The 14,518-nt window shown below is 37.0% G+C and overlaps 1 protein-coding gene across 1 annotated transcript; it reads right to left on the bottom strand.

The window, feature by feature from the left end:
* Positions 1–12,256: 12,256 nt before the first annotated feature.
* On the bottom strand, positions 12,257–13,915 carry LOC107709730 (GTPase IMAP family member 7-like). Its single transcript, XM_016514324.1, has 3 exons — positions 13,827–13,915; positions 13,688–13,744; positions 12,257–13,184 (listed from the first exon to the last, which is right to left on the bottom strand). Exons 1-3 carry the CDS (start codon positions 13,837–13,839, stop codon positions 12,352–12,354), a joined length of 903 nt encoding a protein of 300 aa, XP_016369810.1. The 5' UTR covers positions 13,840–13,915; the 3' UTR covers positions 12,257–12,351.
* Positions 13,916–14,518: the final 603 nt, after the last annotated feature.

Raw genomic sequence — 14,518 nt, 5'->3', positions numbered from 1 at the left:
TTTAACTACATTAACTACATTATGCAACATGATTTATCAGATTCTGGGTCAGTCTGCTGCATTGGAGCCAAAGACTGAGTTGACTGAGTTTTGGAAACTCCTTTATTTCTATCTCTCTAAAATAAACAGTCAGTTAGTTTTAGACTGTAAAGAGAAGCTTTAGGTCATTTGACATACCAGAGAGAAACTCAGAACTAGGGCATCTTTCACTGCTGCGAATAACAGTCTTGTGTTTAATGCCATAGAAACCAAGTGTGCGATTATTCTCCAATCGCTGGCCTGTGTAGAAAAGTTCAGGAGTAACAACTATAAAAGAAACACAAATGTATCAACTTGACACAGAGAGATGAAGTTTTCCTCATTAAGACATGGCTTGTTTTTTCTTTGCAAACATCTTAGTCTCCGTTCAATCTACAGTCAAATGATAATACAGATTATCCTCATGTTTAATGGTATTCTTCAATGAATATTTTTCTTTTTAACTCTTCAAATATAGTGTTCTTGAATTCCTCCTTTGACTTCGACACAGAAACTTTTATTTTCCTGCCTTTAGGCTTAGGTTTATATTTCAAATCTAAAAAATAGACTTGATAACCCATGTTGAATGTGCTCGAACCTTTACAAAAATGTAATTGAGCATGAACTGATTCAGCAAGTGTTCATGTGATGCTGTAGTTCGTTTCAATTTCATTTGGATTCCAGCAGTGTTACTTATTCAGTGCCCTTTACACTGAAAGCATCTGTAACATGCAGTTAGATTCAGAGACTCTTATTTTGATAAATATTTTGCTCTGTTGCATCTGTGAAACAATTAAATAATAATGTCAATTATTTTAAGTTTGATAGAACTAACCTTGAATTCATGAATGTTTACTTTTCTCAGTAGAGCAAAAACATAAAATCATTATCCACACTAAAGCTAGAAATACAGTCATTTTTAAATGTACATCGTTATTATTGTTATAAAACAAAAGACACTATTTTTGTTTTCTTTGTGCACAGAAATTATTCCGGTTACGTTTCTGGGCCTTGAATGTTTCAGTTGCATTTCTGTCTATGGAGGGTCAGAGAGCTCTCAGATTTCATCAAAAATATCTAAATTTGTGTTTTGAAGATGAACAAAGGTCTTACTGGTTTGGAACCACATGAGGGTGAGTAATTAATGACAGCATTTTCATTTTTTAAAAAGAGAACTATCACTTTAACCCACGGCAGCAGTTAAAAAGTAGCACAATTCCGCGGGAAAACCGAGGACATGGCAACCCTGCGTGAAAGCACAAACCAAATAGTCGGGCGTTACCAATTTCTGCAATGAAGGGGAACTTTTGTATTTTGTTCTGATTTATTATGACAAGTTCTCATTCGATTCAGACCAAAATATACTAATAAAATAAAAATCATAAATATTCAAAGGGTTGTAATTGTATATTTCAATAATAACCCCCACAAACTTCACCCCTTCTTATAGATCTTAAAACACATTTTCACAACTTTTTAAAACAGTTTTATGAAAGTTTGTCTACTTAGGAGTTTTATTCAGAAAGAGGCTTTGTTACTTGAACAATCGGTGTGTTGTTAAACAACGCACTGTACATAGCAGCCTCGCTGTGAAGACAAACCTCAGAATGTTTGTCTTCATAATCTTTCATCATAAAGTCATAATCTGCCTCATCTCAAAAATATTATTTTGTATGCATTGCATAAATTCCCCACTGTTGAGTGGTCTACTATTATTACTACTAGAGATTTCTCTCTGAGCTTATTACTGAAATCACACTTTTCACAAAATAAAAATACTCAAAAGCATGTTTGATTCAATGAATGTAAACAAAAGAAAGGGTCATGTACAATATTTGCATATGAATGTACAGAGACACATGAAAACACAAACTCCATCATATATTGTGTTTAATATTGAGTTGACAGTGAATGAAGTAAGTTAGATTGATATTACACTTTATCTGATCAACACTCAGTGTGAATGTATTTATAATTCTCTGTAGATCATGTGAAGCGGTTTCATTAATGATGCACTGCACTAATTAATACTATAACATGCTTTAAACCTCCTCTGTGAATTCAGTGTGAGTCTAATGCATTTACATGTTCAGAGTTAATTTCTCCATAGATTCAGTCCTGGATATGAATTCACCTTCACGTTCATCTTCAGGTGAGAGAGATTCTGTGGAACAGAGCCAGAACAGATCTGTCAGAAGCTGAATGAGTTTTGTTGCCATAAATCTGTCTTTCCGTACCTTTAAATGCGTGGAAGGAATGATAATTAAAGATATATACACATGTGTACACATTTCCACAATTATTGCTCAGGTAAAAAGAATGCGGTCATACTGGATATGAGATAAACTACAACATTTAGAAGATAAAACAAGTATGAAGCACAAAATTCAAGAAACAGCAAAAATGTAAACAAACCAATGTTTTGGCCGATGTTCAAAAAACTGTAAAACTTTTCGGTATCACTACTCACTATTATAACTAGTTGCTTATTAGCATGCATATTATTAACATATTGGCTGTTTATTAGTGGCTATAAAGTACATACTCTGCATATTCTACATCCCTAAACCTACCCCATACCTAACTTAACAATTACCTTCCCAACTATTAATAAGCAGCTAATTAGGAGTTTTTTGAGGCAAAAGACGGTTTGTTAATAGCAAGAATTGGACTTTAAAATAAAGTGTGACCAACTTTTATTTATAACATTTGATCTGATATGTGAAGTGATATTCATAACAGCTGTATGTAACTGAACAATATTCCTATTACTAAAGCACTGCTAGAGAAAACACGCATTTGTGTACATTTGATTCACAACCAGTTACTAAGAACTCTTAACAACTATAAGTAACCATCTACCTTCTTTTGAGGTAACCAATTCCAATACGTTACCTTTAAACTTATTTAGAAGAATAGCGACACCTGCCGAATGATGAGAAGCATGACAACAGAAGATTTGATCTCCCCATTGGGAACGCCACCATTTAACATCAGCTTCGCACGAATGAGTCTCTTGTAAAAAAATTATATTTGCATTTGAACGTCTAACAAAAATAAACATGGATTTCCTTTTAGTGCTGTCTCGTAAACCCCTAACATTAAGAGAAACAATCTTTAAACAACTAAAAACAAAATCAGACATAAAATAATCTTATTTGGATGTCAGAACAATGTTATATAAAGAACCCTGAAACAATGAAATTGACAAACCAGTCGGTATTGATCCACTCCAAACTTATACTTTTGAAAATCCAGCGTTTAGTTGATCCTGATAAGCGCTCGTCGTCACAGTTGTGAACACGACCGCTTTCTTCTTTCGTGAGGGGGTTTGGCGTCACCGCATCTTTGTTTCCAGGCGGAACGTTAAAGAACGCGACACACACGTCTCCTGGAAATCCTGTATAATTCAACCAATCTGATGACGACTTCGAAACTCCTGAAGTGTTTCCACTTTTGTGTCCCATATGCATCAGATGTTCAGCCAACGGTCTGAGGGCTTGACGTCTGAGGCTGAGACTAGACAATTGCTGTCTATGGAGGGTCAAAGAGCTCTCGGATTTTATCAAAAATATCTTGATTTGTGTTCTGAAGACGAATGAAGGTCCTACGGGTTTGGAACGACATGAGGGTGAGTAATTAATGACAAAATTTTCATTTTTGGGTTAACTATCCCTTTAACCCACAGTTTAAAAGTATCCCAATTCCGCGGGAAAACCTTGGACATGGCAACCCTGGCTGAAAGTACAAACCAAATAGTTGGACGTTAGCAATTTGTACAATGAAGGGGTCTACTATTCTCTACTGACGTCTTGTTGAGGATCTCCAGTGGGACTCTGTGTACAGTTATTCAGCTCACTGATGATAATTTAGCTATAATACATGATTCTTTTTGGTACGAGTGAGTTGTTCATTGTGACCTACTGTTTCCAATTTTGGACACACTGATAAAATTTCACTCAGAAATCACTACATTTCACAAACAATTACAATGAAATGGCAAGTAACACTGTAATATAAAATACCACTGCATCTTCTAACTGAAAAGTTAGAAAATACTGTGGCAGAGGTGTGCTCATGAATACTAATTATTTGCCTTGTTTTGAAGAAAAAAATGATCTTATACATAATACAATTTATATGTCACAAGCTCAGCAGTTTATAGGCGCGTTCGACTTGAAGCGGTGCTGTGCAGAATGATCACTGTATGACATCAAAGTACCGCGAGAGCGATTCGAATGCATAGGACCCGTCTGCTCTCTTATCGCTCTTGCAGTACTTTGATGTCATACAGTGATCATTCTGCGCAGCACTGCTTCAAGTCGAACGCACCTTATGTCTATCTGCCCATCACAAGACCAGTCACCTCTGCGCACTACATTTCCAGTGAATAGTCCTACTAGACCAAATTTAAAATGTCCTGAAAATTCATCATTAATTGATTTAATTATAACTAATGTCCCTCATAAATATTCCATGGCATCTGTATTTGCAAACGATATAAGTGACCACTCTCTCTGTTTAAATCTAGATTAAAGACACATCTCTTTGGCCAAGCATTCACATACTATATCTCATAATCTTGTATTTCAGCTATATCTGATCAAATGCACAATATTCTCTTGCTTGGGTTGAACACATAATTTTTGGTTGGTTGGAACAGCAGCTACGCTAATTTGCTTCTCTGTTTCTGCCACGGGACTCACATCCCAAGGCAACTAGGATTCAAACAAGCTTCAATCCGGATCCAGCCCTTAGGAAGATCAGAGATGACCGAACCCCTGAGAAGAGATGATGCCAACCCCTCAGAGGACCTCAGATGATACCAACCACGGAACAACATACAGAACTACCACATTTTGCTATAAGTTTAATGTAAGTTTAATATTAGTTTAATTAATAAGTTTAATTAATTAAAACATCTCGGGGACTTCCGGCATGCAGTTGAGTGAGTGAGGCGCATCCGGGAGCTGCTCCGTAAATGTTATTTCTTCTCAATAGTCAACGGGAACATTAAGTATTCTTAATACTTTAGACGACGTCTACAACGCTAGAGAACATTCGAATGCTTGCTGGAGCCTGTTATTTTCGTTGCTATGCCTAAATCTAAACGTGCTTCTCCTGCTCCTGATGAAACTGACGAAGCCGGCAACATGGCCACGGCTGCTTCGGGGTTAACGCCAGCTCTTTTAAAAGAGATGCTTACCACAACAATTCGTGAGGAAATCGCGTCGCTAAGGACTGAGTTTCTCGCTGAAATACGTGCCTCTACAGCTGCCCTTCAAGCCACTATTTCCAGTCATGGCTCCAAAATTAAAGACATTGAAGCTTCGATGAACAGCATGGACGAAAGGCTCGACATTTTAGAGCGCAAATGCCAGTCCCTGTAAAGAGATAACGAGGAGTTAAAGAGTAAGGCGGATGATCTGGAAAACCGCTCGCGTCGGAACAATCTTCGTATATTAGGTATCCCCGAGAATGTTGAAACGTCCAAACCCTCTCAGTTCATGGCATCATTCTTCGCAGAACTTTTCGGGGATAAACTACCTCAGACGCCGGAGATTGAGCGCGCACATCGGTCCCTCGCACCTAAACCGCGATCCGGCGCACCACCGAGACCCATGATTGTACGCTTTCTTAGTTTCCAAACTAGGGAAGAAATTTTATGGTTGTCACGCGAGCATGGAGAGTTGCGCTACAAGGAATCCAAGATTTTGATCTTTCCTGATTTTTCCGCGGAACTCAAGAAACGACGGGATCAGTTTAAATCAGTCAAGGCGGAATTACATGGAGCCGGTGTCAAATTCAGGATGCTGTATCCCTGCAGACTTCTCCTTTCATTCAACGGCGAATCGCACAGCTTTGACAGCCCCGATGCTGTGTCTACGTTCCTTGCCACCGTGGTTAAACCTAAACAGTCAAGCGAAGTAGCTGCTGTGGATACAGGTAAATAACAGTATTTTTGGACAATGTTCCACTCAGGGCAGTAGCCCTATGTGAGCCGGGTCTGTTCCCTGATTGGTCATGGCATTGAAGTACTGCGTTGTATCAGACTCAGTGGACTTTTTGCATTATAAACATGTACAGACCATGCAACTTTTATTACTATCATTTTAATATGCGGTCTGTGAACCATTTGTTCCCCTTTTTCTTTATATATTCACAATCGGTTGCGGAGCTCTCTCCGAAAGTTCAGCGGAGAGAAGGTTTGTGCTGTGTTGTGGGTAACGTTTGTACTACTTACGTACATTTCTTTTCTTTTTTCTTTTTTTCTTACACTCTATCTCAGAATCTCAGATATGTCAAGACAGAAGAAAGCCACATTCATGTTTTCATCATGTATATTCTTTTTGTTGTTGCTATAACCAATGAACACTAGCTTAGGCAAGGCTCAGTCTGGGGGTTCATGTGTAAATTTTACCAGTTAGAATGTCAAAGGTTTAAACAATGTAATCAAACTCAACACGGTCTTGTCACGTTTAGAACACTTAAATACTCATATTGGCGTCAGTCTTGTATTTCTTTGATTTTGAAAAAAGACAAAGACCCACACGAATGTGGTTCGTACAGGCCAATCAGTCTTTTGAACGTAGATGTAAAAAAGATGTAAATGTGAATCAGTTTTACCGACAATCATACATAGCAACCAAACTGGTTTTATTAAAAACAGATTACTGTTTCATAATATTAGAAGAGCATTTACTATAATTTATTCCTCTAATTCTCACCCATCAGAGGCTCTTCTACTGCTTGACGCAGAGAAAGCCTTTGATCGGGTGGAATGGGACTACCTTTTCTATGTGCTACAGAAATTCGGTTTTGGAAATAGGTTCATATCCTGGATAAAACTTTTGTATTCCTCCCCAGTATGCTCCGTTCGGGCCAATGGAGTATCCTCCTCTATTTTCCCGTTAAAACGTGGCACTAGACAGGGTTGCCCACTTTCACCTTTGCTTTTTGCACTGGTAATTGAACCACTGGCAATTGCCATTCGTAGTGAGCAGGCTATACAGGGAATTAGGAGAGCTGATGCTGTTCATAAAATCTCATTATACGCCGATGATGTGTTGCTCTATATCTCTGATCCGGTTGTTTCTTTGCCCGAAGCTCTGAGAATTATAAACTCTTTTAGCCTCTTCTCCAATAAAAGTGAGTTATATCCAATAAATTTTCCAATTTCTGATTTACCAATGTGTACTTCAATGCTTAAAGTTGCTTCCCATAGTTTTAAATATTTAGGAGTAACAATTACATGTAAGTGTTTAGATCTATTCAAGGCTAATTTTACCACGCTCCTCCAACGAGTCCTTTCTTCTTTAGGTGGTGTGGAGTGGGGGGAAACCATTTTTTCATGATTCTCCTGTATCTGTATCCTGTTATTATTGTAAAAGTTCAATAAACAGATTTAATAAAAAAAATTAAAAAAAACATCTCAGTTACGTACGCAACCCTCATTCCCTGATGGAGGGAATGGAGACGTTATGTTGTGACGACATTATGGTGGTTTACTTGAGAGCCCCAATCCGCTCTAACTTTAAGAGAAAATGCCAATGAAATTTGGCTAGTGGATTTTGCATACCTGAGGCACTCCCCGTGCATACGGGTATAAATAGGCAACAGGTCCATCCACTCTTCAGATTTTACGCTGAGGAGCTTCATTCATTTGGAAAAAATTAGGTATACGTTAAAGGGCAACACTGGTATATTTTCTGAGATCTGGGATCCCTTCATTATTTTATTTTTTTCTGAATATGTCAGTACTTCTTCTTAGAGTGTGTAAACCTAAGCATTAAGATGTTAATATGATCGAGGCCTGAATCTGGTTAGGAGTGTGTGATTATATGTGTGGATACTTACGTATGTATATGTATATACTTTAAAGCTTTAAGGTTTTGTTTGTGGAGGTATATGCATACATTTGATAAATGGTCGAAATGTCTAAACTTTAATGCTCCAACATATATTCTATACTCGAGACATTAGGTTTGACGTTCTTTGTTTTACAATATGTATTGAGTTTTAATTTTAATTTTTTATGTTTTATTTAGTTTGTTTAATTATACTTTAATACAGTGGTTTTTTTTTCTTTCTTTCGGGGGGTGGGGTGGAGTGGGGGGAAACCATTTTTTCATGATTCTCCTGTATCTGTATCCTGTTATTATTGTAAAAGTTCAATAAACAGATTTAATAAAAAAAATTAAAAAAAACATCTCAGTTACGTACGCAACCCTCATTCCCTGATGGAGGGAATGGAGACGTTATGTTGTGACGACATTATGGTGGTTTACTTGAGAGCCCCAATCCGCTCTAACTTTAAGAGAAAATGCCAATGAAATTTGGCTAGTGGATTTTGCATACCTGAGGCACTCCCCGTGCATACGGGTATAAATAGGCAACAGGTCCATCCACTCTTCAGATTTTACGCTGAGGAGCCGAGAACTTGTCCCTGGCAACCAGCGATGGTTCAAGGATGTGGCATGGGGACATAACGTCTCCATTCCCTCCATCAGGGAACGAGGGTTACTTACCCGACACATTCCCTATCTGTCAGTCACTTTGAGTTATGTCGTGACCACATTATGGGGTCCATAGAAAGCGCCACAACCTGAACCCCGTCACAACCCAGTGGCATTGCAAATGTTGACAAGCAGCCGCATGTCAGACAAATGCTACGCAAAGGTCGCAACCTTCCCAATGCCCCAGCGCAAAGTCGCTGACCTTGGAATCAAGAGAACACGGACGGAATGGCATCTTTAAAAAGACGTGAGCCGTCCGTGATGAGAAACTGCTCTTTTAGTTGAAGCACCCAGGGGAAACGCTGATGCAGAGACACCGCTGTTTGTGCCGTAACACCAACCAGGAACAGCTTCTTTCTTACAGTCAGAACGCAAGGCTTTGTGGAGAAGAAATCATTCACCCACTCGGCTCCGAAGCAAAAATCTGAAGAGTGGATGCACCTGTTGCCTATTTATACCTGTATGCACGGGGAGTGGCTCAGGTATGCAAAATCCACTAGCCAAATTTCATTGGCGTTTTCTCTTAAAGTCAGAGCCGATTGGGGCTCTCAAGTAAACCCCCTATGTCATCACGACATAACTCGAAGTGACCGTCAGATAGGGAACATATAATCATTGCAGTTAATAGTGTTCACCGTCTATTTGATTAAATGTAATTTAATTAACTGCATGATTTTTACTGTACATTTCTGCCATAGTCACCACTCACCACTAATAACCTACTCTTAAATATAATGGAGAAACTTACATTTTCTGTAAAGCTGCTTTGCAACAATTTGTATTGTGAAAAGCGCTATACAAATAAACTTGAATTTAATTAATTGAATTGATCATAATTTATGTTTTTAAAAACCGAATATTCCTCAGCGTAAAACCTGATGAGTGGATGCACCTGTTGCCTATTTATACCCGTATGCACGGGGAGTGGCTCAGGTATGCAAAATCCACTAGCCAAAATTTATTGGCGTTTTGGGGATTGGGAAGTCAGAGCGGATTGGGGCTCTCAAGTAAACCCCCTATGTCATCACGACATAACTCGAAGTGACCGTCAGATAGGGAACATATAATCATTGCAGTTAATAGTGTTCACCGTCTATTTGATTAAATGTAATTTAATTAACTGCATGATTTTTACTGTACATTTCTGCCATAGTCACCACTCACCACTAATAACCTACTCTTAAATATAATGGAGAAACTTACATTTTCTGTAAAGCTGCTTTGCAACAATTTGTATTGTGAAAAGCGCTATACAAATAAACTTGAATTTAATTAATTGAATTGATCATAATTTATGTTTTTAAAAACCGAATATCCTCTTTGCACTCTTTTTATTCTTTATATATTCTTCTATTGTCATGCAACTGTACTCCAATTTGTCTCCATTTATAAGCAGTTCAGTGTCTGATCAACAACAGAATAATGAAGAAAAAAAAAACTCCTCTATTTGAGTTTTATGCTGGTTGTTGTTCCAGCATGTCCATCTCAGTGATTCTCACTTTGCAACATATATAACATAACAATTCAAACACTGACTAAACACTGAAACTGAAAAAAAAGGATTGAGAGTGAACTCAAGACAAAACTAACACATCCAAAGTGAAATGGCCTAATATATATATTTTTCCCCTCACGTTTTCCCCCAAACATTTTTAGAATAGATTTTTGCTGCTTGTTCGATATAAAATTAACTAAAGCAACACAATTGCTATACATTTTGTCCAATCTTAATTTCATTGCGTTCAGCTCAATTAAACATATGTAAAAGTTGACTACATTAATCATTTTTTGTTGCATTAACTGAAACGAGGCAGTGGATTTCTAGTTCACAGCATGCTTTGCATAGGGCTTGTTCAAGAGTGTAAATGTTTAAATTAAGTGTTATTTCATGTTTGTTTTTTTGGTTGAAAGGAAAACCACTGATTGTTTAATGTTGTTATGTTTTGTATTTAAAAGTGTTTCTGTTACGTTTGTGTGGTAACCATTGTGCTGATTGTTGGGTTGTTGTTGCTTCACTCAATGAGCAATAGCTGCAGTGGTATGTTGCTTCAGTGAAAACTTCCTTGTGCTGATCTAGCTGCATAAACAAATGAACATCAAACATTACACGTCAATGTACCCAAAAACACAGACATGTTGGAATCTGTTCCGTGTAAACTAAAAAAAAAACATTGACTAAGCTCAACTAAAAATGTACTCTATTTAAAATTAAGAAAAATTAATTTTGTGCAACCACATTAAAAATGAGAAATTCAAAAAGCCACAGTTTATTTGCCCCCCACCCCCCGCTGCTGAGGTCTGTGCACACAATTTCCTGTAAACCAGACCTGTTCCTCTAATTCAGCCCTGTTTATTTTTTGGTTCAAAAACTACATCAAAAATGATTTCATACTGATCACATACACAACAATCTGAAAAAAAAAATAGTCAAGATATGCGTAGACAAGCCTGTTTTTACTCTGGTATGTCAGAACTAAACCTAGAACTGACAGAAGACCTGCTTATGCTGTATTTTTATTATTTTTTATAGAAATAATAAAACTAAAAATGAAAAACCTGACATAACTGAAATGCTAAAATTATCAATATAATTATATGATAACCTGTATACGCTGTAGAGTATGATGAAACATTCAGGGAGTTAAAGATCATTTGGAAGTTTGATCATTTTGACTTAATTCTCAGTCTTGTGTTACGTCATTACACTTAAAATGTGCTTCCTTTTCTGTAAATTAGCATCAAGAACATTGTTAGATTGTAACATTTAATGTATGGTATATTGTCTTTTCTCATTGGGGGTTATTTCAGTTATATAAAGTTAGGAATCATTCAACATCTTTGGACAGTAGTGCTGGTGAGAATGTTTCTGTTTGTGCAGAAGTAGTATATTTTGTACATGTTTGTGTTTTTCGTGCATAGGGATTAACTGCCAAGCTGCAAGCCTAGACAGTTTTGTAAAATTGTCTCACTTGGAGAAATAATAATAATAGATTTAGGGTTTGCTGAAGTTCTACAATTCTTATTAATTACATGGGTTGAACACATAATTTCTGCTTGGTTGGAACAACAGCTATGCTAATGTTGTCTCTATTTGCTTCTCTGTTATTGAATTACACAAGCTTCAGTCTGGATCCAGCCCTTACGAAGATCTGAGAAGAGATGATGCCGACCCCTCAGAGGACCTCAGATGATGCTAACCCTGGAACAACATACAGAACTACCACATTTTGCTATAACTTTGATCGCAACATATAATCATTGCAGTTAATAATGTTCAACGTCTGTTTGATTATATGTCATTAACCAACTGCATGATTTTTACTGTACATTTCTGCCATATGGACATCATCTTGACATAGTCACCACTGATAAGCTGGCCTACTACTAAATATAATGTAGAAATTATATTTGATTTTCTGTAAAGCTGCTTTGCAACGTTTTTTATCATGAAAAGCGCTATACAAATAAACGTGAATTGAACTGAATTTAAAAAACAAACAAACAAACAAACACACACACAGGAAAATGGAGCAAACCCATTTACTTTGTATATTCATTCCAATTAATAATGAAAGTAGTCAAATAGCATAATAGAAATATTACATTAAACCTACATTACATGTATTTTAAGGATATGTTCAGACCTAAACTAAAAGTTTGAACAAACAATAATATCTGATTCCATTTTAAAGTAAAAGCAAAAGCACATACAATGTCCCAGTTTTAAGCAACAAAAACACCTGTTTAACAACAGCTGAAAGTAAAGCAGATCTGGGTATTTACATATTGAAAAATTGAAGAGGTTCCTATTTTTAGTCTAATTGTTTTTTTCTCTCTTTCTCTTTTCCTTGACTTTTTTCACAGCAAGTGATGCACCCATTCCTACTGCAAATACTGCCCCTGCTGTAAGTATAACTGCAGGTGCAACCACAGCCTCGGTTACTCCCAGGACGACACCTCCTGCTATTGCTGTTCCTGTTCCTATGACTGATCCAACTCCTAAAGCAACGTCTAATGCCTTTTTCTTCATCTCTTTTATTTTAATCTTTTCCTGAGCTTTTTCAAACATGTCATTGGTGTAATGGGTTCCTCCATTTTCCTGGATCATTCTGTCAATCTTCTCCAGCAGCTCTGTGACCTGAGAACGGTTCCTCATGTCTTTATTGTTGAACGCATGATATCTGCCACCACAGCTGTCAGTAAGTTTCCTTAAGTTCAGGCTTTCCCCTACAAAGCGTTGCAAAGTTTTCTTTTCCAGCTGATCTGAGCGAGTGAACAGAACAATAATAAAGCGCACAGCATTTTCTCCAAAGTTTTCTTGAATGAGTTTCACCGTGTTTACCTCCTCCCGTGTGAATCTCGCATCCAGATTGATCACCAGCAAAAACACATGAGGACCAGGAACACACAGCTCAACACACTGCTCTATATGTGTCTTCATTACTTCTTTAGTCAGCGATCCGGAAAACCCTGGCATGTCAATTACAGAGATTATTCTTCCTCCTTGCTCTACAGATTCTCTGCTGCACCCTGTTGTAACTTCTTCAGGTGAAGCTTCTGAATGGAACCTTTTCTGTCCCAAAATTGTGTTTCCTGTTGCACTCTTGCCTGTTCCAGTCTTCCCTACCAGAATAATCCTTAGCTCAGGTTCTGCAAATCAATAACATCATTATATTCTAAATAGGATTTGTTCCTCAAAGCAGGTGAAAAGCTGACACAAAGGCATTTGGCTAAACTGTAGATCTTATTTGGTTATTTTGGTAAATTATCAAGATCAAAGCAGTAGAACGACTGTTTTTTTAAACAGAATCTAGCATCCAAATAAATTAGGTTACCATATGTTTCTCTGTATGAACACACTTGCTTTTGCAATTTTTTCATTTAGCAGATTTATCCAAAGTGACTTAAAATAAGTAACATCAAAAGCAATTTGCCATAATTCTAAAATAAGAAAAGAAAAAAAAATACTATACAGCATTGAACTTCAGTGAACTTACCGATATCCACACATTAGAATAGAATACCACTTTCTAGTATCTCTTGTCATAAATAATATACAATGAAAGCCTGACAATGTTTAAATATGTTAGAAGCTTTTAAATTTGTGAGCATCACATTCAGTAATAAAATGTGGGAAAAATGTAAATACTTACTCGATGAGACATTTGAGTCATAAGAACTTCCGGAAAAGTCATTTGACAGTAATGCCTCTGTTAAAAAAAAAAGTTTATACTTATTGCATATTCATGTTACTTTAAAACCAATTTAAAATATTGTTAATAAATTACTTACCCAAGTCACTCATTTCTAATTTTTTTCTGGAGATTTTCTCAGTTTTGAATGCTGCGTAGAACGCTCCCCGATGATCTACTCTAGCTAACTGTCAACGGTCTAGTTTCATTCTTGTTGTTATAACAGGGAGAAACTGAAACTTACATAAGAATTTCCATAAAAGGAGATATATTAAAAATCAACCAATCATGATTGAATTGAAATAGCTTCAAATCGCTTAGGTAAAACTTGTACTCCCCTTTTGTCCATGTAACCCCTATGCAAAATCCCTATAAAAGAAAAATACTAATGGTTTTGTGGCATATTTGTATGAACTCATTTTCATTAAAGGGGTCATATGATGCTTTTTTAAAGATCATTATTTTGTGTATTTGGTGTAACAGAATATGTTGACCCTAGAAACACACAGCGTCTCTCTGACATGGCTGCTTCAACACTAACTGCGGTTACTGACACCATGCCTTCTTTCTTTGCGTGCACATTTGCGGCGGGATTATGCAAATATTTCCACATAGTGGGGTAGATATGTGGGGGCGTGTTAGAATGAGCCGTTTTAGGGGGGCGTGGCAGAGTCTTAACTTTGATAAAGAATATCTCTTTGGTTTTGAGACTTTAGTCTTTGCAACTTCAGGGATCTTATCTATGCACAATCAGCTTGTAACACTCCAAAGAGAAAGGAAAACTTGAAATCG

This window comes from Sinocyclocheilus rhinocerous, unplaced genomic scaffold, assembly GCF_001515625.1.
Source record: "Sinocyclocheilus rhinocerous isolate Xijiao unplaced genomic scaffold, SAMN03320098_v1.1 scaffold1228, whole genome shotgun sequence".
Lineage (NCBI taxonomy): Eukaryota > Metazoa > Chordata > Actinopteri > Cypriniformes > Cyprinidae > Sinocyclocheilus > Sinocyclocheilus rhinocerous.
The sequence above is the reverse complement of the archived record's forward strand: the minus strand, read 5'-3'. Positions and strand labels throughout refer to the sequence as shown.

Excerpts from the sequence above, each read along its gene's own strand:
- LOC107709730 (XM_016514324.1), bottom strand. Across the intron at positions 13,185-13,687 it reads TGACTCAAATGTCTCATCGA|AACCTGAGCTAAGGATTATT; the intron begins GTAAGTATTTAC and ends ATTGATTTGCAG.